The sequence below is a fragment of the Passer domesticus genome, chromosome 17 (assembly GCF_036417665.1).
Source record: "Passer domesticus isolate bPasDom1 chromosome 17, bPasDom1.hap1, whole genome shotgun sequence".
NCBI lineage: Eukaryota > Metazoa > Chordata > Aves > Passeriformes > Passeridae > Passer > Passer domesticus.
In genome coordinates, this window is record NC_087490.1 from 356,082 (window position 1) to 380,979 (window position 24,898).

The window sequence follows — 24,898 nt, forward strand, 5'->3', positions numbered from 1 at the left end:
GGGCAACGCCCCGCCCCTCCCCGGCCCTGGCCCCTCCCCCGGCCCCGCCCCGCCCCGTTGCCATGGCGGCGGGGGGAGCCCCGGGCCGGGCCGGGCCCGCAGCCCCACACCGGGACGGGATCGCAGCGGCCGCGGGGCCTGCCCGAGAGCCGGGCGAACCTCCGCTGCCTCCAGCCGCCGGCTCTCCCCACAGCGAGAATCCCAGAATGGTTTGGGTGGGAAGGGATTTAAAGCCCTTCCACTGCCATGGCAGGGACCCCTCCCACTGTCCCAGGCTGCTCCAAGCCCAGTGTCCAGCCTGGCCTCGGGCACTGCCAGGGATCCAGGGGCAGCCACAGCTGCTCTGGGCACCCTGTGCCAGGGCCTGCCCACCCTGCCAGGGAACAATTCCTAATTCCCAATATCCCATCCATCCCTGCCCTCTGGCAGTGGAAGCCATTCCCTGTGTTCTGTCCCTCCATCCCTTGTCCCCAGTCCCTCTCCAGCTCTCCTGGAGCCCCTTCAGGCCCTGCAAGGGGCTCTGAGCTCTCCCTGGAGCCTTCTCCTCTCCAGCTGAGCATGCCCAGCTCTCCAGCCTGTGCTAAACCAGTACGGACCAGTTCCTGATCAAGTAATGGACAATTTTTCTTTCTGTCTAATGAAAATGATGTCATTCCTCTGGATGATGGAGCCACCCAAGTTTTACACCAAGGATACATCAAGGACCCATTCCAGCCTGTCTTGCTGGAGGTTCAAGGACCTACCAGAGCCCAGGGCTCACCACATGAGATGTGATGTTGGCCAGCAGAGCGGATTTGCCAGCAGAATGCTTTGAAGTGCTCAAGAACCAGAATTATCTCCTTCCCTGGATGCAGGTGGGAGGATGGGATGTGTAAATGGGTCAGTACACCTCAGAAAGAACTTTTCTTTATGTCATCTCCCCTGGAGTACTCCACATTTTAAAGTTAATATTTTTAGGAAGAAATTATAAACCTTCTGTTTTAAATTAATATTTTTAAATTAATATTTTTAGGAAGAATTATAAACCTTCTGTACATTCATGTCAGGTAGTCCCACCTGAAGCTGCTTTCAGCAGGCACAGCATCTTAGAAATGTGTCGTTTGGACCATAAAAAAGTACAGTCTTTCCTACTCATTTTTGATGATAAAACTTTTTCTTAAGTTTATTTTGTCTGGAATAGTTCTCTGAAGTCCCTTCCATTAATTTTCCTGTCTCTAATATCCATAGATGGAGAAAATAATCTGATTTTGTAGTATCTTGTATAATCACAAGGTCATGGCCATGCTTCTGTTTAGTTTCTGTAAATATTTCTGAAACGCTGTGTGCCAGATCCATGTTTTCCCTGGGTGGTGTCTTTCATGCAGAAGTCGAAGTCCAACTCCATCCACTGCTTTACAATCCTCAGTCCTCACACATCTCAGCTGCTACAGCCTCCTCCTTGAACGTCCTTCATGTCTTCAGTGGCCTTTTTTGGCTGACAGGAGAGAAAACAACCTTAATCCTCACCAGTTCTGGCCACCAGGAACACCCCAGCCATCCACCTCATTCGTTCCCAGTTCCATGCTGCTTGCTTTCCTTGGGTTTACCTTTGAAGGCTGCAGTGGCTGCTTGTCACCTCCCCTGTCCTCCTCACCTCCCGTTCCTTTTGCAGTCCAACAGTTCTCCTCAGCTGCCTCAGCTTCAGGTATGGACATGTTTTCCTTTTCATTTGTCCTCGTTGACACCCTCATGTTTTTCCTGCCCCACTGGAAATTCACAGAACACTTGCTGAGCAAACCTATTCGGATTTCCAGCGTCTCTGGGAGGGGTTCCAGGAGGCTGTGGGAGCTCCCTGGCTCTCAGTATCGGCTTTCAGGCTCCACCAGCTGGAGCACAAGCAGGGCAGTCACAGCTGCACTGTGAGCACAGCCCCTGCCTTTGTCACGGTGATTGCACTTTCAGTCCCTCTTTTCTGTCTTGGCAACATGAGGTCAAAGAACGCAGGTGCTTTGCTGTCTGGCAGCTTCTGCTTTGGACTTGTGGTAAATGAGGTAGAAAAATATGTAGTTTTAATCACCTAGAGGTAATGCAGACAGTTGCAGAGAAGTATATGAACCAACCCAAGCTTCCTTTTAACTCTTAAACTGGTTTAATGTATTTTTTCTTTGGGGAGATTTTGAAATGGCTATAGCAGAAAACATTGGATTAAACTTAGAATCAGCTGGAACCATTTCCATAGCCAAGGGCAGCTGCTTTGGCCAAAGGCTTGGAGAAGGGAATTGTTTTCACTCCTGTTCTTAAACTGTGAAAGCTCACATGAAGCTGATGTGCTGTTGGCCTTGTGCCTGTCCCTGTCCAAGAGTCATCTTTGACCTGGGATCACATGGACCTTGGAATTAAGAGGGAAAAAACATCCTGTATCTATGGACATATCACAGATGTTTTCATTTCTCTGTTTCTAGTTTTTTTCCTTTTTAGAGTCAAAATTACTATAATGAATGTTTTGAGTGGTTTAATTTCTGATTCATAAATCAACACAGATATTGTTTTGTAGTCTATATATTGTTTTTATTGTACTAAAATTTTACTCGCCAAAATAAAAACCAGTTCTTCCAGCCTCTGAGGCTGAAAGAGACCACATGTTGGTGGTTAGTGGTGAGTTGGCAGTGCTGGGTTAATGGTCTTGGAGGTTTTTTCCAACTTGAATGATTCTGTGATTCTATAAAGTTTATCTTCTTTATTTGAAAAGAATTCTATTATGTACCTAGTGGGGTCTGTCCTATAAATGTGCAAATCATTTTATAGTTATGTGTCTAATAAATCAAGACTGTGCTTTTGTCTCAGGACTGTCTGTCCAAACCATTTGCAAACACCATTTGTAAATACAGGCTGCAGTCTTTAAATTTGGGCTGTCTCTAAAAACATCAGAACCATCCTGACACTCCCTCAGTCTCCAGATGAAAACTTTATGTATTGAACACAGAAGCTTTATAGGGCTTGGTTTAAATCAGTGTAAGCACTTATATTTTAAAATATTTTTTACCATTTATTGCTTCTGTGATGTCCTTTGCCCCCTCCTGTGTTCTCTCAAAGGAGAGATGCAGATTAAAATCCTATGAAACAGTACACTCCAAGTCTGTCCTTGTTCACCAGCTGGAGAAGATCCACTTGCCTGTGTTTTGACACATTAATTTGTTTGTCATTAGAATCAGAGCTGTGTGGTTTTAGGCTCAACAAACCATTTGGGAACCTAAGCACACAGGTGAGCCGGCGGTGCTATACCAGGCAGTGTTACTGGGATGGGGACCTTGAGCATCCCGCTGTCCTGTGGTTTGGTGAGGGGGCTGAGGGACACCAAGCACAAGCCTGCCTTGTGCCCAGGTGGGATTTGCATTCCCGGAGGGCTGCCAGGGGAAGAGGGAGCAGGCAGCTGGAGCTGGCCTGGAGGATTGTGTGGGAAGTTGGAGGGATTTGCTGTGCTTTGGCAGCTGCTGCCAAAGGTTGTGAGGAATTAACATGTAGGGACTTACTCTGAGAACTGTAGTTCTGTTAGACTGAAATACCAGTTACTCCAAATTTACCTGCTCATCTCCCCTGCTGGAATCACTGTTCCTCCTTCCTCAAACTCAATTGTGTTCTCTCTATGTTGGAAACCAATCTTGGAATTATGCACCAGAAGACTTGTTGAATCCCTGTTCACAAGGGATTCAATGATTCTAGTACTGAGCCTTTTGTGTGTGTGTGTAAGTGTCAATTCCATATTGTTCCTTTTTGTTTTCTTTGCAAAAGTGCCAGATAGCAGTTGGATGCCTCATGAAGGTGTTACAGCACACCAGCACTGCAGCCTCTGTCCAGGTCCTCTCCCAGTCAGAGCACAGAGGTTACACAAATCCACATTGATTGCCACTAATGGTATTTCTCCAGAATCCTTGAGTAGCTCTCACTTTGCTCAGTGGCCTCTTGAAGCCTTGACTGTCCTCATCTCCTGTCACCTTTCGGAAGGATCTGCCAGCTGGTTTTGCTGCAGTGCTCTGGGACTGTTCCAGCTGCCTGTTTCTGGAAAATGAGCATTACTACTCCAGGGAAGCTCACTGCCTGATTCCATGTGGAATTTCTCTGGTGTAAGTTACAGAGGTGATCCCAAAGTTCTAACTGTAGCAGCTACTAACTTTGGAGGCAGGGCTGGGCAGCAGAACCTCCAGTGTGTCTCCAGCTGCTCCCCCCACACAGAAAAGGGGTTTTTGTGTTTTCCAAGTATTTTTCTTGAGCACTTTCATCTCCTTTAGGATATCAAGTGTGCTGCCATGCCCAAGGGTGCATAGGCTCTTGTCTCAGCAAGGATTGGCTGCCCTAGAGTGCTTCCAGCCTAGCAAGAGAGGTGTGGGGTAATGAGAAATCAGCCATCCTGGCTCCAGAGGAGCTGCTCACTGCAGCTCCTTCCTGCCAGCATCCGACAGATGTTTCACAACCTCAGGCCAAGCTGTCATTGCCTCAGGAAACATTTCTGGTCTCCTGCCTAAATCTTCCTCATGGCATTTTCAGTCCACTGCTTCATTCCATGCCACCTGTGCATGTGGGGAAAATTTATTCTTCTTTTATAGAATCTGTAAGGTTGGAAAAAACTGCTAAGATCACCAGGCCAGTAGCTGCAGTTTTGTGTCTGTGGCGTGTTACATGTGGGGAAATGGCCGCTTCCTCCCTTGCCCCAAAGCAGATGCAACGGATGCATCTGGTGTTGGAATGAAACCTCTGCCACAGGGATGGGGCCACACCCTTTGTGCCCTCACTTACAGAGCTCCTTGGAAAGTGCTGAGACAGGGAAGAGCTGTGGCTTCGGAGACTGCTGAGACACAGCACAAACACTCCTGGAACCCGGGGACCCGTCTGCCTGACCACCAGCACATCCTGCAGGGACAAAGGAACAACAAGACCACCTTGCTCTGTGCCATCTTTTAAGGCTCTGCCATTCCCTGACTGATGGCAGGAGCACTGCTGGCATCCTGGAGTGCTGCGTGATGCTTACCTCATCCTCGGGCTGTGTCTGCAGGAGGAGGAGGGGAGCAGGGCAGGATAATGAGCGGATTACTTACAGCCAGCCTCCCTGAGCCCTGCAGCTCATCTGTGTGCTCTCAGAGCCGGGGGCGGAGGGGAGGACTGGGGAGGGATAATTTAGGAACATGAGGCTGGGAAGTGATTTAATTAGGACGTGGAGCTGCTCTCTCCTGGGTGCAACACACCACCCCCTTCCAGTGCTTGGGGCTCCCCTTTTCCTCCCCCCAGCATGGACAAGGCTCAACTTTGCAAGCAGCTGCTTATTCCAGTTATTAAACTGTGCACCTGCGACTCCTGCTCCCCTGTGCTTTCCCAAATAAGAGCCCAGCAATCCCTGTGGGTTCCACTAGCCAGTCATCTCTGTAAGAGCTCCTGCAGCCCAGACATCTCTGCAGCTCCCACTGGTCCTGTCCCCAGGGCTGCATGGGCTGCAGCAGTGATCCTGTACCCTGAAGCCCCAAAAATCATCACTGGCTCAGTCCTTGTGTCCATCCCTGGAGCATCCCTGAGTTGCACCTGGGGCTAAGGTCCACAGGCATGGTTACTCACTGCCATTTAATGTGGCAGCCCCAACACTGATTTTCTCTGTAGTACAAATCCCATGTTATTTCCCTCTGGATTTGCATTTCTCCTTGTCCTGCTGCACCTGCTTTTTGGGAACTGTCCTCCCAGGGCACAACAAACCAGCACTGCCCTGCCAGCTGCTCTCCAAGTCCAGCAGCATCACTGGAGAGGCTCAGCCAGCCCACTCCCATGCTCTCTGTGGGGATTATCATCCAGGACTCACATTAACCCTCTTAATCCAGCCCAGAGCACGTGTGCCAGAGCCGCTCCTGCCCCATGGCCCATAAAGCCCTTCCCAGTTCCTGGAGCCCCAGCACTGGCCACTCCAGCACTGACCCACACACCTCCCTGCAGTCTGGAAACAGATTGATTTCCTGCAGCCTGACTACATCACTGCCATGGCTCTCAGAAAATAGAGGACTTTATTTATATTTTTAAGGTAATTTGGAGAAGGATACTGCCCTGCAAAACAGGTGTATGGTCAGTCACAGGGAAGCAGCAAGTAGCTGCTTCTGGAGCTCCATGAAACAGAGTTCTGGGAGCTGCACATGAGAATGGTTTCATTTTACATCTGTTTGGAATCGAGGGTATGGATGGGGCAGCCAGTGTTTTCTCTTACAATTACAGGCTGCCATCTTAAAGCCTGCTGAATATTTGTTTGGATTTTTTTTTTCTCTGCTGATACAATTTTCAGGAACAAATTCCTGTAGAAGGGCTGTCTGGGTGCCAGTGGCTGCTGCCATCCCCCTTTTCTTCTGTGTAGATTAAGGAGTAGTCAATTAAAAATCAATTAATACATGTTCTGTACAGAGCATGTTACTGCTGTAGGATAGTGTATGACACATGAACCAATCAATTTTGTAATCCTATTTTTAACAAAACCCACAAGTGTGCTTGGGAGGCTCCACTGGCCTTCCAGGTGCCAGAGAATTATACTCCAATCCTTTAATACCCTGTGGCTGCATCCCCGGCACCTCCTGCTATGCTGGGGAGGACCCCGTGCTTTGTGTGCCACAGCCTAACAGGGATTTCTGTGCATTTTTAGAAATGAATGTTTTTACATAGAATAAATGTCAATGGTTACAAGGCTCATTCAATAACTCTTTGGTCTTTTGCAGCTTAAAATGCTGATTGAGACCTCTGCCAGGAGAGCTGAGAGATGTGACTGCCATTGACTTTCCTCCACAGGGGAACATAAAAGTCACCCTCAGCCCATCCCTCTCTGTGAGGACTTTCCTGCCCCTCCCCAGTTCTGTGCTGGGCTCCCTCCTCCTGTGTCCCTGTGGATCTTTTTACTTGCCTTTGTCCTGCTGACAATGGCTTTATTACCAAGATTAAAGCTGAGCCACTAAGGAGGGTTCAGCCTGTGCCTCCCTGGGTGCCTGTTGAACACTTGCTTTTAATGAAGAAAGACTCTGTTATCTCAGGAATGACATTTCCCTAGAGAACAACAGTGTGGGGATGGGGGTGACTGTGGGTTATAAATAATTCCTATTAATTGCACAAGTTCTCACATCCTTTGGCTCCTAACCTTGGGCAGCTTTAGTAAGCCTGCCCTGGTGCTGACTCAGCACTTTCCTCACTGCTCACAGTGCTCAGTCCTATCTGGGTCAATATCAGGGTATTTCTGTGCTATAAGGCTCAAGTCCCAGCCTACCCAGCCCCGTGGGGTCCCGGTTTCTCTGGGTCTGGCTGGAGCTTGTCCTGTGACTGGAACGCCAGTGGCAGCAGGGTGGCAGTGGGCACCCTCCCTTTCCCCACTTTCTGGGGGGGCTGTCCTGAGCGTTTCCCACCTTGACTCCTGGGGACACAGAGATCACAACCAGTCAGAGCCATCACAGAAACAGTGTTTATGAGGATGACCAAATCAGCCCGTTGCTCACAAGCCACGACACAGGGTTCCAAGCGGGGCCACAGCGCCGGCGGCAGCAGCGCGGGGACAAGGTGGGACACGGAGCAGTGCTGGCAGACAGAGGGGTTCACCGGAGCCAGCGTATCCCACTGAGGGTCCCCACAGCCTCTCTAGGGTCCCCCAGTGACTGGCCAGCAAGAAGTAATGGAACAGCTTGCCCACAGTCCCCAGCTCCTCGCAGCACGCAGAGGATGAGGATGGAGCAGGGTGTCCATGCTGAAAGGCCTGTCAAGTTGGCAGCCTCACACTTGACTGACCATGGGCTCATGGGCAAAACAGCCAGGGGTGGCTGCAGCACTGCTGCTGGGGACCCCCCATGACACCCTTGCAGCTGGGGTGACCCCAAAGCATGGGGATGATTGCTGGGGAGGGAGCAATATTGAAAAAGCCCCCTGAGCCTGTCCCATGCCCCAGAGAGCCTGGAAGGGGTGTCATGGAGGGTTGAGTCCCCAGGGTAGGGAGGTGGTGCTGCTGGGGTGCAGAAGAAGTAGGGAGGTGGCTCCAGGCCATCCCCAGGGATGCCACTGGGGACCTCCAGGGGCAAGCCAATGTACTTGGGGTCCTAAGGACCCATACCCTGCTCAGGACTGGGGCAAGAGCCTGGCCATGGCATTATTTTCCTGGCATGGCCACCAGTCCACCCCTCAGCCAATTCCAGCGACTGGGAAGATGCAGCTGGGCTTTTGCTGTGCCAGCCTCCATGGGCTTTCCTGAGGCACCTTCCCAGCCACCCACTCTGGCCATATCCCTTCTCCATGTCATGTCTCCAGCTGCCCCTCAGCTCCCTCAGCCCCAGCCTTTGAGGAGAGCAGCCCTGGGCATAAGGGACGGCAGGAGTGCCTGTGAGGATGTATGGTTGGCCCATGCCTCCTTCCAAAGGGGATTCTGCAGGAGGCAGGGGAGCTGCAGTCAGGATGAGAGTCAGGATGGGCAGCACTGGGCTGCCTCTCCTGGTCCCTAGGGAACCTCTGCATGCCCAGCTGCATGGATGTGCTGGCAGATAGGAGATGTACTGCACAGTGCCAGGGTGTGCTCGGGGAGAGGTGAACAAGGACACAGCTCCTCATAAGTAGGGCAGGCACTGGGCTGAGACCCAGCTCTCGAGTGCAGGGGATGGGCAGGGAGGCAGCTGGCTCCTCCACACTCTGTCAGAAGCCTGTGGGGAAGGGTGAGCATCCTCATCCTCTCCAGGTGGAGCCCCACACCCAGGGCAGCCCCACTGGCTCTGCTGTCAGAGGGACCAGGAGGAGGGGGGTGGGTCTCTCGCCTCACTGCGGGAGGAGATTCCGACGCTCCCATCTCCGGGTGCCCCCGTTGCCAGGGGTGTCATCTCTTGCAGTCATCGGTGTCGGTGTCTGGCAGCCCGGCGGCAGGCTGGGAGCTGGGCTGGACTGCTTGCACCCTCTCCTCCAGACTGCCACCTGGGAACACCACGTAGCGGGCGCTGACACGCTGGGGTCGTGGCTCCCGCAGGTTCTCCTTGCTGTGCCAGATGCCATAGCCAAAGTAGACAAGCAAGCCTGCAGCAGGGACAGAGACAGCAGGGGCTGCAGCACAGCCTGGCTGCTGGCACCATCATGGCTGGCACCACAGTGGAACGCGGCACGGATGTGGCCAGTAACCCAGCAGAGCAAAAAGCTAAAGCACCACGGGGGCTTAACTGAGCTGCACACAGGAGGAAAAGTGTCCTGCCCAAGGTTATAAGCATGGTAAGAGCAAGGGGAGCACCCTCAGTCCCTGGGAAAGGGAAGGACATCCTGAGCCCCAGGAAGCTGCCTCAGGAGCAGGGGGGTGGTTCTGGCCCAGAACTTTAAGGAGGATCTGAACTTTTAACAGGAACAGCTGTAACACTCTGGGAAACAGAGAGGCTCAGGAGATGCTGGGAGACCTCGCCTTGCGTGTCCATAGGGGAACTGGAGGCAGAAAGGGGCAGGATACACTTTACAGACCCATAAATGGGGGAGAGGAACTGCCAAAGCAGCTGGAGAGTGCCAAGACAAACCCTGTTCCCCCTCCCCTGAGCAGCCATGGGAGCACTCACCCAAGAGGAGCCAGACGGCGAAGCGGAGCCACGTCATGTAACTGAGCTTCAGCATCAGGTAGATGTTGAGGATGATGCTCAGCGCTGGGGAGAGGGGTACCAGGGGGATCTGCAAGAGAAAAGGAGTTGGCAGGGGTGAGACCTGCAGGACCACATTCTCAATCTTTAAAATCATAGGGACAAAAGACAGCACTGGCAAATGCGTGGGACAAAGGGACTGTCACCTTGGGATTTCTAGAAGTGGCACTTTTTTAAGAAAAAGGAACAATGGAGCCAGGAGCTGGGAGCCAGGCTGGCAGGTGGGCACAGGCATCATCATGAGGACCGAACAAGCTCCTGGAATGATCCTGAGCCAACGTGGTCCTTGCTAGAGGAGCCAGGGCAGGGGCATGGCAGGGAAGTGGTATCACCACTGGTGTTATGAAGCTGCACTGACTACATCAGGGATCAGGTGGGCTGAAAACAGGAGAGGGGAAGCACAAGAGGCATAGAAGTGGTTTGGAGGCTGAAAATGGGCTCCACCACACAGCTGAAGGGCAGCCAAAGTAAGGAGCTGAGGCAGCAGAGGAATTGTGGGGATGCAGAGAAGGGAGCCCAAGATGGACAGAAGCAATCCCTGGGATCCATCCCATGGGATGGACACAGAACTGCTGGGGATGTCCCCTCCTGGGAACCAGTGGCCACAGAGTAACAGCAGAGGCACCAACACTCCCCACACACAGTGTCCACAAACACCCTTTTCCTCCTCTCCTCCTCCTTCAGCAGCTGTGGTGCTTTCAACCAAGTGCTGTGCCTGGGAGCCCTGCAGGTCCATCAGAATTACTCCCACCTCCCCTTCCCCTGCAGAGGGATTTCCTGGCTGGGCCCTGGGCATACCTGGAAGGTCTGGGTGCTGTGCTGCTGCTCATGTGCCCAGATGAGGAGGAGGCTGAGCAGGAAGCCCAGACTGAAGAGGACCAGCAGCAGGGAGTAGCTCCAGGTGGGCAGGTGGAGGTGGGTGTTGCCAAACACTAAGATGGAGCAGAGGCAGATGGCAGACACCATCAAGGTCACCACAGCCACCATGACTACCTCACCCGGGTAGAAGTCGCTGAGGAACTCCAGGTAGGGCTCAAAAGCTGCCTTCAGCTGCCCTGGCTCCCGCTGCTCTTTGCTCTTGTCCCTGTCCACCAGCTGCAGCTTGTCGGAGAAGGACTCATACTCCTTCAGCTCGCCCCTGGATGGGCCCTCATGGGGCTCAGGGTTGGGCTGGCCACTGGCCGCGGGTGCGGGGACATCCCCCTTCTGCTGCTGGAAGCGCAGGACGATGATGCTGGCGGCCACGAAGGTGTAGGCCAGCAGGGTGCCGATGGACAGGAACTGCACCAGGGCCTCTAGGTCAAAGACGAGGGCTAGCAGGGCCATAAGCAGCCCGAAGACCACGATACCAACCACGGGCACCTGTGTGCGGGGGTGCACTCGGGAGAAGACCTGAAAGAAGAGCCCATCCTCGGCCATGGCGTAGACAATGCGTGGCAGGGAGAAGAGGTTGCTCAGTAGAACTGTGTTCATTGCTGAAGGACGGGTAGAAGAAGGAAGACCCCATCAGACCCAAACCCAAACTGGAGATTATTCCCAGCCCCCAAGGCAGGAGAGTGGGCAGCTCCCTCCCACCACTGCCTGTACTCACCACAGATGGAGCCAGCAGCCACCAGAAACCCTGCCCAGGCATAGCCCCTCCTGTAGAACGCATCAGCCAGGGCAGAGTCAGGGTCCAGCGTGTGCCAGGGCACCATCAGCGTCAGCACAACTGACACCAGGATATAGGCACCAGTAGCCAGCCCCAAGGAGAAAGCAATAGCCCTGGGGACAGCTCTCTGCGGGTTCCTGGCCTCTTCGCTGGAGGCTGCGATGACATCAAAGCCCACAAAGGCGTAGAAGCAGGTGGCTGTGCCAGCCATGATGCCTGACAGCCCATATGGGGCAAAGCCACCCTCCTGCGTGCTCCAGTTCTTGGGCTGTGCAAGAACAAAGCCCATAATGAGGATGAAGAGGATGACGCCCATGCTGATGGCTGAGAAGACGTGGTTGAGCCAGGAGGATACTTTAGCCCCAAAGGAGATGAAGGCAGTAGCTACCAGCAGGATGGCAGCAGCCAGGAAGTCTGGATAGCGGGCCAGGAATGGCACCTGCCAGGCACCCACATGGGTCTCGGTGAAGTTCTTGATCTTGTGGTTAAAGATGGAGTCCAGATAGCCACTCCAGGCCCTGGCCACTGCAGCCCCCCCGATCATGTACTCCAGCAGCACGTTCCAGCCGATAAGGAAAGCCCAGATTTCACCCACGGACACGTAGGTGAACATGTAGGCAGAGCCTGTCTTGGGCACGCGGGCTCCAAACTCAGCGTAGCAGAGAGCAGCCAGGAGTGAGGCAAAGCCGGCGATGACGAAGGAGACAATGACGGCGGGGCCGGCGATCTCCTTGGCCACAGTGCCTGTGAGGACGTACAGCCCGGAGCCCACCATGCCCCCGATGCCCAGCAGCGTCAAGTCGATGGTGGAAAGGCATCTGTTAAAGGACGTCTCCATCATGTCGTCCTCCAGGGTCTTCACCCGGTTGAGCTTCTGGCAGAAGCGGGTCAGGTCGGTGGAGCGGGGCAGCCATCTTGCCATCGTGGAGGCAGCGGGCCCTGCCCTCAGCAGAGTGAGGCGTCCTCGGCAGTGAGGTCCTGCCCGGCAACCTGGTAGAGGGGCAGGAAGGGGTGAACATTCCCTTGGTACTGAGGTATCAAGTGCTGGGGACAGGGTGCAAAAGCCATGAGGGCACATTCCAGGTGTCTCTGGCTCCTCAGCCAGCATAGAGCTCAGCACAGGGGTGGCATAGGACAGGGACATGTGTCAGTCTGCCAGGTGGCAGGCAAACCACAGCACTCGCAGGGCAGCATCTCCCCATTAAAGCCCAAACCAGTCTGCTCTGGCCCTGATGAAGGTTTCCTTGCTGCCTCCTCTCCACCTTATTCAACATCTACTTGAACTTCACCCTGCTGTGCCAGGACCCCACCACGGGGACATGCAGCCTCTCCCTGCTCCCAGAATCCTGCTGGTTCCCCAGAGGCTGTGGTAGAAGTCCAGGGCAGCTCCCATGGGAGTCCCCAGAGAGACCAAGAAACAGCCAGTGCCAGGGACCAGCCACACTGGCAGCTGCCATCATGACAGTGGGAGGACACAGCGCTAGGGACATTCAGGTGCTGCTTCCCAGCTGCTCCATGGGGTGATTGGTGACTTTAGGGACGCTCTCTGCTCCCAGTTGCCCTCCTTCCTGTCCCAGAAGCCCCACACCTACATAAAAAAAACCCGTCCTGCTCGGAGGGCTAGTGCAGCCACACTCCAGGGTCCACATCTCAGAGGCCAAAAGGTCACGGAAAGCCTACGAGATGATGGAATGACAGGGCCGATGATGGCCCGTGAGGACAACGTGCACAATCCCTGCTGGTTGAGACTGCCACCCCTGCACATCCAGGTCCCCGCGACCGGAGGCGCTGGCAGTACCGGGGTCCCCAATCCCAACAAACGCAACAGGCGCAGCTGGGAGGATGCGGAGCTCGGTGCCCACTGGACACGGAGCATCCCGGGAGTTCGGGGGGTGGCCAAGGGTGGGGACCCCCGGACTGAGTGGGGGGGTTCCGGATTAATCCTGGGTGGCGAGAGGCGATAGAGCCCCTGCTCAGCCCCGCCACGATGCCGGTTCCGGGCGCCGCCGAGCCCCGGCCCCGATCCCGGCCGCGCTCCCCCAGGACGCTCCCCACAGCGCCGATCCCAGCCCGGCTCCCGGTCCCAGCGGTTGTCGCTCACCTGCGAGGGTGGCCGGCAGCCCCGCAGCGGCCCCGGCCTCACCTGCTCCGCGCCGCCGCCGCCGCCCGGCTCCGCCTCCGGGGCTCGGCGGAAGGGCGGGGGCCGGGCGGGGCCGGGCGGGGCCGGGCGGGGGCCGGGCGAGCCCCCGGCGCATCCCACCTGTGTCTGCCGGAGCGGGGAGCAGGGGCAGGGGATACCGGGGCTGCGCCTGCAGCCCCTGGACAGGGCAGGCACAGGGGCGTCCCCACGACCCCAGGGTGGGGAGCCCCCGGAAGTGTGTGCCCGGCTGGAGCCGCACAGACACGGGATACAGGGTGGTCGTGGAGATATTCCGAAGGCTGCAGTCTGGGGTGGTCCGGAGACACCCTGGGAGAGCTGAGGGTGTTCAGCCTGGAGAAGGCTCCAGGAAGATGTTAGAACCCTTTCCCATGCCTAAAGGGGTTCAAAAAGAGCTGGAGAGGGACTTGGGACAAGGACCTGGAGTGACAGGGGGGAATGGCTTCCTGCTCACAAACGGCAGGATTACATGGGTTATTAGGAAGGAATTCTTGGCTGAGGGTGGGCAGGCCCTGGCACAGGGTGCCCAAAGCAGCTGTGGTTGTCCCTGGATCTCTGGAAGTGCCCAAGGCCAGGATGCACAGGGCTTGAAGCAACCTGTGATAGTGGAAGGTGTTCGTGCTCATGAGCTTCTAATCCAAGGTCTGTTCTAACCCAAACGACTCTGTGACTCTAATGGAGCAGTTATCCCAAATCCCATCCACTGAATGCAGTTCTGGCTGGAGCAGGGGGCTGAGATCTTGCTCCTCCGCCTCTACTCACTCTGCTCTGGAGCAGCTACCTGAAGGGCAGGCACATCCTCTGTGTTCAGGTGTTTGTCATGAAGAAACTGAGGTGTGGAGAAAGCTGTGGGAGGGGGAGCTCCTGAACAGGCCCCTCCAGTTCACAGTTCTGCCTGGCCAGGAGCACAAATCCTGAGCAAAACCTGTGGTACTTCCACCTGGCTCTGCAGGGCAGTGAAGGGGAATCACCTCTATCCATCTCTAAGTCAGACAGTGTTTCTTTTCCAGAAGTGCTTCACCTCCTCTTGAACCACTACAAACCTTCTCCCTCTCCAGCCCCCTGGGACAGGAGTTTCCCAAGCAGTCACCCATCCCACCCAAACCTGCCTGTTACAGGTACCCTGTAATGCTACTACTTTTGTATTTCTAGAGAGTGAAGTCCCTCTCCATGTCGCCCATAGTTTTAACTCCACCCTGGCCCCTCTTGTGCCCTTTGCCAAAGATAAAGGAGGCCAGCTCAGCTGGAAGGTATTCCAGATCCCTGGTGTCCCCAGGGCCTTTGCAGAGCTTGTTCCATCCCTACCATGCCTTTGTCAGGTTGAAGGAATTTGCATTTAGGTGTTTCACAGCAGCAACATGTTTTTCATTTTCTTCTCTGATCCCCTTCTCATGTCTCATTTAATTTTCTGATGGCTCCTGGGCACTTAAACTGACATTTTCATGGACCCACCAGTCACCACCCCAAATGTCACCCTCAAGTTGCACCCACAACTCAGAGCCCACACTGCAACTCTTGAGGGCTCCCACCTGAACACACGCGCCTTTATCCACACTGGATCAAGCTCCTTATATGGAGGAGACCTTGCTCTTCTCCTCAACAGCCCAAAATATAGGAAAAGGAAGGAATAAACAGGACTTGTCCCTTCCTGCCACCCATTACTCACCTTCCACCAGCTCCTAGGTGAAGATGGGGCTGGCATGGAGCCATAGCTCTCATGTTAGTCACCTTGCACCTGAACAGGGAACTTGATCCTGGGGTTGCAACTCCTCTCCATGTCATTTCTGGCATACATGGAGCTCTGGGGAGGCACCTTTGGTCCAGGTCTGTGGATGCCTGAAGCCAAACACATGTTCCTGGAACACCAGTTGGGAGTTTGGGAGCTGCACTGCTGAACCAAGGAGATGAGACAGCCAAAACCCAGCAATTTCCAGCCTCCTCGGGATGCTCTCACCAGGTCTGCCCTGTGTTACTGGCAGTACCACAGCTGCAGTGGCTGGGGCACAGCAATGCTGTGGGATGGTGTCACCCTCTGGTGACACAAGGACACTTGCTTAGAAAAATATCAGCATCCTCCACATTGTACTGTCCAGCTTCAGGGGCTAAGCAAGTGTTCCTCTGCTGAAATCCTGCTGATCTGATCACAAGCCATCCCAGGGGCTTTGCTCCCTTAGGATAACCTTTCCCACCAACTACCCATGTGTAACCCCCTGCAGGTCTCCACCCCGGCCTTTCTGAAACCCAACCTGACCACAGGCATGGAAAATTTCAGCTTGGATGCAATCAGCTGCCTGGCAGAGCCATCTGCAAACAGATGGCAGAAGCAGGAAGCCTGAGAACTGCTGTTGTCATGGCAGTGCCAGAACAGCCCCTGGCACCGGCTCTCCTTGTAGACAGCAGCAGCCCTGGGTCACGGGGGCTCTGGACCAAGGTGGACTCCATCCTTCACCCCACAGGGCAGCACAGGGGGGCTGAACCCACGGGCAGTAGCCTCGATCCCAGCTCCTCCAGCCACACCCTCACTCTGCTGCTGCTCCAGCCATTCCAGAGAGCTTGTGTAGAGGAAAGGGAAGCTTCTGGGACGCAGTGGGATGCGCCCAGCACCTGGGCATCCTTTCCTGCCATAGAACCCACTGTTCACCCCTGCCTTCCCTATCCTCACCTCAGGAAGCAATTTCTTTGCCAATTGCTCTGGTTACAAACCTGACCAGATGCCAACTTCACCCAGTCTGCACCAGTGGCTACCCTGTGTCCTCCCAGGAGGATGAAGATGTCTCCAGAGGTGACTGTTGACCACCTTGCCCCTCACCACTGCTCAGTAATGTAGCACAGAGCTTCCACCTGAGGGTCCACTGGCAATACAGCTCCAGGAGCTCTGTGGGGACTTTGCAGTGGTGCAGGTCCCATACCAGCCTGCTTTCCAGATTAGGACTTTCATCCAGGAGGTGAAGACTCCACACAAGCAGTAGGTCTTGTCTCCAGCTGCTGAATCACAGCAGCATCATCCCCATGGGGAGGGAACACCCACACATGACGGAAATGGGAGAGGGACTCAGCCCTGAATTTCCAAAAGCCTCCTTGGTCCTTATAGCTCTGATCTTGAGTTTGTCTCCTCCAGGACCAGCTCTCCCCATCATAAGGCCACCCACAAGCTCTTCCAACACAGTGAAAGATCTCAGAAACACTCCAGGTTCCTCCCCAGCTTCCATCTAACACACCACAAGCCCCAGATTCATCAACTAAGGACAGGACAAACACAACCACTGGCATTCAGAAAGCTGCACCCCGAAAAAGAAAGTGTTTTATTTCTCTTAATTTGGAAACTGGTTTAAAAGAACAAAGCAAAAGCTCTGCTTTCTGAGTCAGTGGGAACACTGCAAGCACCAGTCCAGTAACTCTAGGCCGGGGCCTGAAATCCTCCTTTAATACAGATAATGCTGGCCAGCATACAGATAAACGAATACAGATAATGCTGGTACTGGCCTGGAGGAGACTCTGGGAAGGGTCTGCCTGTCTAAGAGGTTGTTTCTGCCTTAACACACAGAAACATCCTTGTAATTCTTTCCCCCCCGTTATATCATCTAAACACAGGGTCACCCTCACACAGCGGGGTTCTGTGTGCTCGGTGCTCAGCCCAGCCTGGGCTCAGTGATGGCCTCAGCACCACTGCAGGACAGTCCTAACAGGTGACCATGCTCCATCAGCTCCCAGCTGAGCCAGATGCAGCTGACACTACTGAGGATCCTGAGAGCCATCCCCAGGCTCCCAACCATCCCTGTGATGGGCTCTGCCGGCCCCAGCTCTAATCTAAGTGTCTCAGCAATTTCTTCTACTCCTGTAGCTTCTTCCTGACACAATATAAAGCAAATGCATGGACAGTCTGTTGTTTAGAGGGAAGTCAGAGGAAAAACCCTGGGAAGTGAACAGCAGATTTGCTCTTTCAGGAAAAAGTCTTCTCAGTCTCAGCTTCCTTCTGCTGCAGTTTCCGAATCAGCTCCAACAAATTCATCTGTAGAGTCAGCTCCTGCAAAGGGAGAAAAATGTTAGTGCAAGTAGATGATTCCATTTCCTGCTGCAGGAAGGACTGGCCTGTACCATCTCCCCAAGAGCTTCTTGTTCTTAGGGAATTACAAAAAAATCAACCAACTCAAAAAAGTCAGCTAAAAACCAAATGCTTCATCTTGTTCAGGTGTTTCTCTAAAACACGGAGCAGTGACATCTTACCAGATCTGCTGCAAACTGTGACTGTCTTAGGAATCCCAGGACTTGAGGATTCCTTAAGGATCCAGAGAGGCTCTTTCTTGACCATGATAAATGTGCTAGGGGCTATGAGGGCTGGCCAGTTCTGCAGGCTGAGGAAGGGCAGCAGCCCCAGGAAAGGTTCTCCAGGCCTCTCCCCACACCGTCTCCAGCTTCCTGACCCCTTCCCAGTACAGAAGGGCAGGAAGAGGAGGGATTGCTTTGGGAACCCTCTTATTGGGATCCAAGGCAGGTGCAACACATGGCTGTGCTGGTGCATCAAATTCCCTGCAAGCACTTCATTCCCTATTTCTGAAAAACTCCCTTTTCCAGAACCACAGTCTAGTGGAGACATCAACATTAGCTCACAGTTCCTTTGCCACCTGCTTGCTCGTTCTTTAGTTACATCTAGCTCAGAGAAAACATGGTGGAGCCAATAATTTGCAAGTGTAGGTCTGTGACTCAGCCCTGTAGACATGGAGCTATGGAAACAAAAATCTGTTTTTGTAAAAATATATCCCTGCACAAGGAAGCATTTCATACAGACTGGGGGGGTAACACATCAGCTGATGGGAACCACGTGAACAGATTCCAGCAGGGATTTCTTCGTGGCACTCACAGGCACAAGCCAAGATCCGGGTTGAGCTTGGCACCCATCCTAAAGGCAAACATACACAAACCCAGCAAAGAGGAACCCTAACAAGGTTTATTACTTACAAAAACAACATGAAGGGCAGGGCAGGAGGGAGAGAATGGGCTCTCTGCATTATACAACCAGGGAATAGAAATACTGGAAAAATGAGAGGCTTGTTCAAGCTCCACAACTGGGAATCATGCTGGTGGGTGTTATAAAATGTGTGTTTAGCTTCATTTAAGCTGCCTTTTCTCAGCAGTAGGTTTTTATCAAAGTGACATTTAATCAGCTGAAAAAACAGAGTTAAGAACAGCCTGTCTCTGTGTCCCCTGCAAACTTGTATGGCTTTACAACACGACTTGGGAATTTTGAGTTTTTTTGTTCCTGCGGTGGCTGGAACGAAGTACATAAAGGAATAAATAAATTAGGACAATGTGGACAAACCCAGGTGACTCCTCAGATAGTTTGAGAGCAAATGCCCTGGGGAAACTGGGAACAAATCTTTAATCAAAGCCTGAGATCATCAGCTCCAGCAAGTCACATGCAAGAATGAACAAGGTGCCTAACAAACAGTCTTGAAGTCAGTTTTATTCAGCTAAGCTGAATAAAAATGCAGTAAATGAATTCTTTTAGTGCTTTTCAGACCCATTTGAGAGTCACAGGACTGCAGGCTGTTGGCACAGTGTTTTGCCCCTCCACAATGGAAAAAAATACTGCAGGAAGTTGAGAATGCTGCCAAATGGTACCTGGGTTTCTGCTCTTTAGTTATGAACTGAGTACAAGTTCTGTCCAGCATACACCACCCACCAGCAGGGAGGCAAAGGACAGATTGTTCTGTCTGAAACACCCATCCCCAATTTATCTACAGTAAATTTTAAAAAAATAATTAAAGATACCAACCCAACAGCACTGTCAATCAATCATGGAGTGGTTGGGGTTGGAAGGGATTTTTAAAGGTCATCCATTCCCACCCCCTACCATGAGCAGGGACACCTTCCACTATGCCAGGCTGCTCCAAGCCCCATCCAGCCTGGCTTTGGACACTTCCAGGGATCCAGGGGCAACCACAGCTGCTCTGGGAAACCTGTGTCTTACCAGCCTTCCAGAGAATAATTTCTCCCCAATATCCTACCTAAGCCTGCTCTCTGGCTGTGGGAAGCCATTCCCCCTTGTCCTGTCACTCCAGGCTCTTGTGAAAACACCTCCCCTACCGTGCCCAGACACCAACCTGGGGGTTGGTGGTGATGTAGAAGCCAGACACCCCGGCCTTCTCCAGGGTGCTCTGCTGGTCAATTACTTTTTGGTCCAATTCCAAGACTATTTTCTCATCCATCATTCGCTGTTCTTCTCGGATCTGTTGCTCCATAGCCTGGAAAACATTAAAGCCAGTGAAAAAGTGAAATATCTGCCTTCCTCCCATCTTTTTCTCATCTCTAAGATTTTTACTTGGAACCCAAGAGCAAGCAGGCCCTGAATCTCTCCTGATGAGTCCAAGGATAGCAGTGGGCAACCGGCACAGCCCCAGGTCTTAACACCTCCAACTGCAAAGCTGCCACTCAAGAAAATGCAGGGAAGTCATGGGAACAGCCTGCTCTCTGAGTGTTTGGAGGCCAGGAAAGACCATGAGGAACTGATCAGTGTCTGAATCACTTTCTCTGATGAGTCACCACCTGAGCTATGGCTGAGCTCAGCCCAAGAACTATGTGCCCCTCTCAGGTGAGGCTGAAGGAATCCTTGGAGGAATAACCTCAACAAGATGGCTCCCTGGACACTCATATGGAACTGGAACTGTAAACCCCATACAGATCCTATTTATTTGTGAAAGGATCTGAATGCTGGGCTCAATTTTTGACAGACTAAGAACATTATGAAAGAAGGACTTTGCCAGAATTGCTCCAACCAGGAGGACATGGCCACTCTTGCCTCACCAACATCTGCCCAAACTTCAGCAGAGTTTCTGTGCTGCCTCCAGAGAAGAATGGAGCCCAGCAAACAAATGCATGCTGGAAATCAGGAGTGGAGGCAGAGAGCAGGACAGCAGGGGACAAGAAGAGAACATATCAAGTAAAGAGCCCCATGTGTGCAGAAGTGATACAAGCTCACCAGGCTGCACTGAACAGCAGACTTCCTTTGCAAGCCACAGGGAACACCAGGAATCATGAAACCCCATCAAAAACCAATGACAGGCTCATTTTTGTAGTGTGGGCAGCAGAGTGAAGGGGCAGATTCTGCTGCTCTGCTCAGGTGAGACCCCATCTACAGAGCTGCCTCCAGCTCTGGGGGCCTAGCACAGGAAGGACCTGGAGCTGCTAGAGTTAAGTCCAGAGGAGGGCAAGGAGATGCTCCAAGGGCTGAAGCCTCTGTGTGACCTCAGAGCCCCTTCCAGTGCCTAAAGGCGCTCCAAGAGAGCTGGAGAGGGACTTGGGACAAGGGATAGAGTGACACAACAAGGGGAATGGCTTCAAATGAAGAGGGCAGAATTAGATTGGATGTTGAGAGGGAATTCTTCCTTGTGAGGATGGTGACCCACTGACAAAAGTTGTCCAGAGAAGCTGGGGCTGCCCCATCCCTGGAAGTGTCCAAAGCTAGGTTGGATGGGGCTTGGAGCAACCTGGAATAGTGTCAGGTGTCCCCACCCATGGCAGGATGTGGGACTGGATAAACTTGATGGTCCCTTCCAACCCAAACCATTCCATGATTCTGCGCTTCTCCTGCAAGAAGTAGGAAATAAATAAACCATTAGAGAGTATCCAAAGGAAGGCAACAAACATGGTGAAGTGCTTTGAGGGGAAACCATATGAGGAGTATATGGTCTGTTCAGCTGGAGACTGAGGGGAGACCCACTGAAATTAAAACTTCCTTGAAAGGGAAAGAGGAGGGGCAGACACTGATCTATTCTCTGTGGTGATCAGTGATAGGACCTGTGGGAATGACTTGAAGTTGTGTCAGGGAGGGTCAGGCTGGATATCAGGGAAAGGTTCTTTCCCCAGAGGGTGCTGGGCACTGCCCAGGCTCCCCAGGGAATGGAGAGCTCCAGGAGCCTTTGGACAGCGCTGCCAGGGATGCCCAGGGTGGGGTTGTTGGGGGGTCTGGGCAGCAACAGGAGCTCACTGGATGGCCCTTGTAGGTTTCTTCTAACTTAGCTTATTCTGTGATTCTGTGAAAAGCTTAAAGTTACAACATTTCATTCATGTAATGCTGCCCCTTTGTAACAGAGAACACAGGCAGATGTTCAGCTGGAAACATCCATGTGGTTAAACTACCCCCACTACACAGAAAGGCAGAAGTCACAAACCGCAGTGGCTGGTGGTTAAAATGGCCTCGGGGGGGAGCTGAACACCTCCATCCAGCCACAATTCCTGGTGGAAATCCAGAATTTGTGTGACAGAACTCTTGGTCATGAACAGTGTGGGGAAGGGCTGAGGTGTGTCTGCAGCAAAGGTATCCATGGGTCTCTGGAAAAGGTGTGACCTAACAAAGAGCAGTTGTCACTCACATAGGGCAGGAGCTACCTCTTGGAACCTCTCCTGGATGTAGAGCCCACAATTAGCACGTCACAGTGAGAAACCTTCACAGAACCACCTGCAGTTAAGGAGGACGCAGAACTTGGATCCACTAGAAGGTGACTACACAAAATCTGCTCAGAGAAAACATTCAGGGCAGAATCTCATGGCAATAAATGGGAAGAAACTCAAGACAACTCCAGCCCCAACAGAAGGAAAGACACAGTGATGACTGCTCCTTCACCAAAGGATGCTGAGGAACAAACCTAAGCAAGCTCTGTCCTCACACTTTCTTCAGTCCAGGGGTTCACTCCCTTTGTGGGAAACACAAGAGATTAAAACGCCTCATTTCCCAGATTTTCCTTCCTCCCACCCACCTCAGTGTGCCATTGCCTCCTTCACTTACTATGCTGGAGGACTGACTTTCTTTGAGCTTGAAAAAACCACCCAAATTTAAGTGTCTCACATTGCTTAGTGTTGGCATCTAATTCTGGGTTAGAGAAAAGTGCCGTATCTTGGACAAATCTGAAGGTACACAAGCTTTGCTTCAGCCCTGCTGCCCAAGGACCCTGCACGATGGGCTAAGCTTTTCTAAATGCCATGAGGACCCAATCATCTAGATCATACACCTTGTATTACCTGTGCTGGGAGACCAATCCCAGGCTATCTCATGGGAGGTGGTCATGGGAACTTTTAACCACAGAGGACACCTCCAGTTATACACATATCAGATATAACAGAGATGATCAAACTGTTCCCAAAATGCTCTACAGCAGAATTGTCAGTGGATAAAGACAGGAAGTGACTCTATTAACACCTGGGAGAGGAAAACAGAAGAAAGGTAGAGGGCAGGTAGGAGGAAGTTGCACAGCATGTAAGACAAGGAGAAGTGAGACATATTTGGGCAATTTAATGAAATACTGGAAGTGTTTAAAACTGGCAGTAGAGATTATTGCTGGAAGTCTAATTTACTTAGAGACAGAAGTAACAAGGACAGGTACCAGAGGTCCAGCCTGGTTTTAGTTACCTTAACAGGAAATGAGGAATGTGGAAACACCAAAGAATCCAACAACAGCAAGCACTGACATGGTGCTTGCCATAGGCCAAGGCAGGAAACTGTTCTCATTCACCTAATGTGGACCAAAGCAGTTTACCCCACATTTCAACTCCACTGATTAACATAACCAGCTACTTGCCATTTTCTTACATTACAAAACTGCCTCTATCTATCAGCAAGAGGTGACAGAAAAGTCCTCTGGGACTGAATCTTTTTGAAATGCCTTGGGATGCTCTCAGAAATCTTACTGTAATTATGAAACTGGAGGTGCTTCCTCTTTATCAATGGTACTCCTATAGGACAGGTACACCTATCCCATACAGGCTTCAGCCCATCAGATAATGATGGATCATTAAAGTGCTGTGGAGAGCATTGCCTTTGGAGCAGGCTCCTGAGCTTCCACAATTCTCAGATCACACCAGGGATGGCAAGAGCCTTGAGGGGACAAAAGGTAGAGCAAGAGGAGGTGGCCTCTAGACCCAGGTGGGGAACCTAGGTCTGTGCTAGCACAGCCAGCCAGGACAGCTGGTGTCTCCTGAGGCTGCAGGATAGGAATATCCCAACCCTCTGGAGATGCTGCAGAGCTCCTGCAGCAACAGGGCTGTGAGAGCCCTGGGAAGGGACACAGCTCTGCACCCCTGCCACCCCCACCCCATCTCCAGCCCAGCCCCTCTCACCTCCATCTCGCGCTGCTGGGCTGCACGGAGCAGAGGCAAGTTGTGGGGTCTGCAGCACTGCTGGGCCTCCTTGTGCCGATGGAACAGCTCCTGCTTCAGCCCTGCCAGGGGCACGGGGGGGGCTCAGGAGGGCATGCTGCTGCCAGGTGCCCCGAGTGCCACTCCTCCCTCCCTCCCCGCAGTGCCCTCCCCACAGCGTGCAATGTATTCTCTATAGCTCCCTTATGCCCTTACAACCCACCCCCAAACGCCCCAAACCTGCCTTTCCAGTGCCACCCCCAAACACCCCCAACCTGTCCCTCTCAGCGTCATCCCCAGCCCCCAGTGTCCCCACCACAGTCCCCCAGTGCCCTCTAGTGCCACCCGCAGTGTCCTCCACTGTCTCATGATCTGCCCCCTCAACGTCACTCCCCACTCCGCAGTGCCATCCCCAAGCCCCCACTGCCCCCACAACCTGTCTCCGGTGTCCCCCCACCGCCCCCACAACGTCCCACCCCCAGAACCCCCCGAACTCCTCCCCACCCCAGAGATGCCCCAGGCCCGTCTCCCCCCGCAGGATCCCCATCACTTCCCTGGAGTGTCCCCCCATTTCTCCTGAGCTGTCCATCCCCCCGTCCCCTCCCGTGCTCCAGGCCGGCCGCCCTTGCGGCCCCCGCCCCAGCGCTCCCCTCCCCGGTCCCCGCAGCGCCCCAGGACTACGGCCACGGCGGGCCCGGTACCGCGGTGCTCGCTGTGCAGCTGCCGCCGCTGGCTGTACAGGTTCTTCTCGGTGAGGTGCTGGATCTCCAGCAGCCCCTGCACGATCTCGAACACGGTTCCGTCCAGCAGCGCCAGCGCCAGCTCGGACAACGTCGTGTACGAGAGGCGCTGCTGGCAGGCGCTGCGGGCACAGACCGGGTCAGCGCCGGCACCGGCAGCGGCCCCCGGCCCCCTCGGGCTCCGCTCACCTGGGCAGCGCCTTGACGAGCGCCTGCAACTCGGCCAGCAGCCGGTAGTGCCGCTCCTGCTGCCGGGACAGCACCTCCTGCTGCTGCTGCTGCTGCTCGGCCGCCTCGAACCCGCCGGGCCGCGCCACCGCCATCGCCCCTCGCCCTCACCGCCCTCCTGCGATCTGCGCCTGCGCAGGGCAGCGCACCCTCGCCCTCCTGCCGCAACTTGCGCATGCGCGAGGCCGCCCCACATCTCCCTCGCCCCGCCCCACCCCGCCCCCGAGACGCTCAAGCCTCGCCCCTCCGGCCTGCACAAGCCCCGCCCCCGGAGTCAGCCAATCCCGACGCAGTTCCTCCCTGTGACCACGCTCATTACCCCGCCCCTTGCCGCTCCCGGTGGCAACTCCCGCCCGTCCCGCTCCGT

At 53.6% G+C, this 24,898-nt stretch overlaps 2 protein-coding genes and 1 long non-coding RNA gene across 3 annotated transcripts; 1 reads left to right on the top strand and 2 right to left on the bottom strand.

The window, feature by feature from the left end:
- The first annotated feature begins 83 nt into the window (after positions 1 to 83).
- On the top strand, positions 84 to 6,393 carry LOC135282391 (uncharacterized). The gene is made up of 2 exons (XR_010348586.1): positions 84 to 854; positions 1,365 to 6,393. It is a non-coding gene; the product is annotated as an uncharacterized LOC135282391 (long non-coding RNA).
- Positions 6,394 to 7,421: 1,028 nt separating this feature from the next.
- Positions 7,422 to 13,533, bottom strand: SLC7A4 (solute carrier family 7 member 4). The gene is made up of 5 exons (XM_064392124.1): positions 13,379 to 13,533; positions 11,218 to 12,267; positions 10,425 to 11,101; positions 9,549 to 9,657; positions 7,422 to 9,027 (listed from the first exon to the last, which is right to left on the bottom strand). The coding sequence occupies exons 1-5, from the start codon at positions 13,530 to 13,532 to the stop codon at positions 8,834 to 8,836; spliced, it is 2,184 nt and encodes a 727-aa protein (XP_064248194.1). The 5' UTR covers position 13,533; the 3' UTR covers positions 7,422 to 8,833.
- Positions 13,534 to 16,704: 3,171 nt separating this feature from the next.
- On the bottom strand, positions 16,705 to 24,687 carry DGCR6 (DiGeorge syndrome critical region gene 6). Its single transcript, XM_064392126.1, has 5 exons — positions 24,493 to 24,687; positions 24,265 to 24,425; positions 23,546 to 23,646; positions 19,537 to 19,677; positions 16,705 to 17,459 (listed from the first exon to the last, which is right to left on the bottom strand). The coding sequence occupies exons 1-5, from the start codon at positions 24,624 to 24,626 to the stop codon at positions 17,376 to 17,378; spliced, it is 621 nt and encodes a 206-aa protein (XP_064248196.1). The 5' UTR covers positions 24,627 to 24,687; the 3' UTR covers positions 16,705 to 17,375.
- Between the last annotated feature and the right edge of the window lie 211 nt (positions 24,688 to 24,898).

Bases quoted from the DNA above. Each gene is read 5' to 3' on its own strand.
- DGCR6 (XM_064392126.1), bottom strand. From the start codon at position 24,626: ATGGCGGTGGCGCGGCCCGGCGGGTTCGAGGCGGCCGAGCAGCAGCAG. The intron at 24,426-24,492 runs GTGAGCGGAGCC...CTGTGCCCGCAG, and splicing joins CTCGTCAAGGCGCTGCCCAG to CGCCTGCCAGCAGCGCCTCT. The intron at 17,460-19,536 runs GTTGGTGTCTGG...CTCCCTTTGCAG, and splicing joins ACATCACCACCAACCCCCAG to GAGCTGACTCTACAGATGAA.
- SLC7A4 (XM_064392124.1), bottom strand. From the start codon at position 13,532: ATGCGCCGGGGGCTCGCCCGGCCCCCGCCCGGCCCCGCCCGGCCCCGC. The intron at 11,102-11,217 runs GTGAGTACAGGC...CCCGTCCTTCAG, and splicing joins GGCTGCTGGCTCCATCTGTG to CAATGAACACAGTTCTACTG. The intron at 9,028-9,548 runs GTGAGTGCTCCC...TCCCTGCTGCAG, and splicing joins CGCCGTCTGGCTCCTCTTGG to GCTTGCTTGTCTACTTTGGC.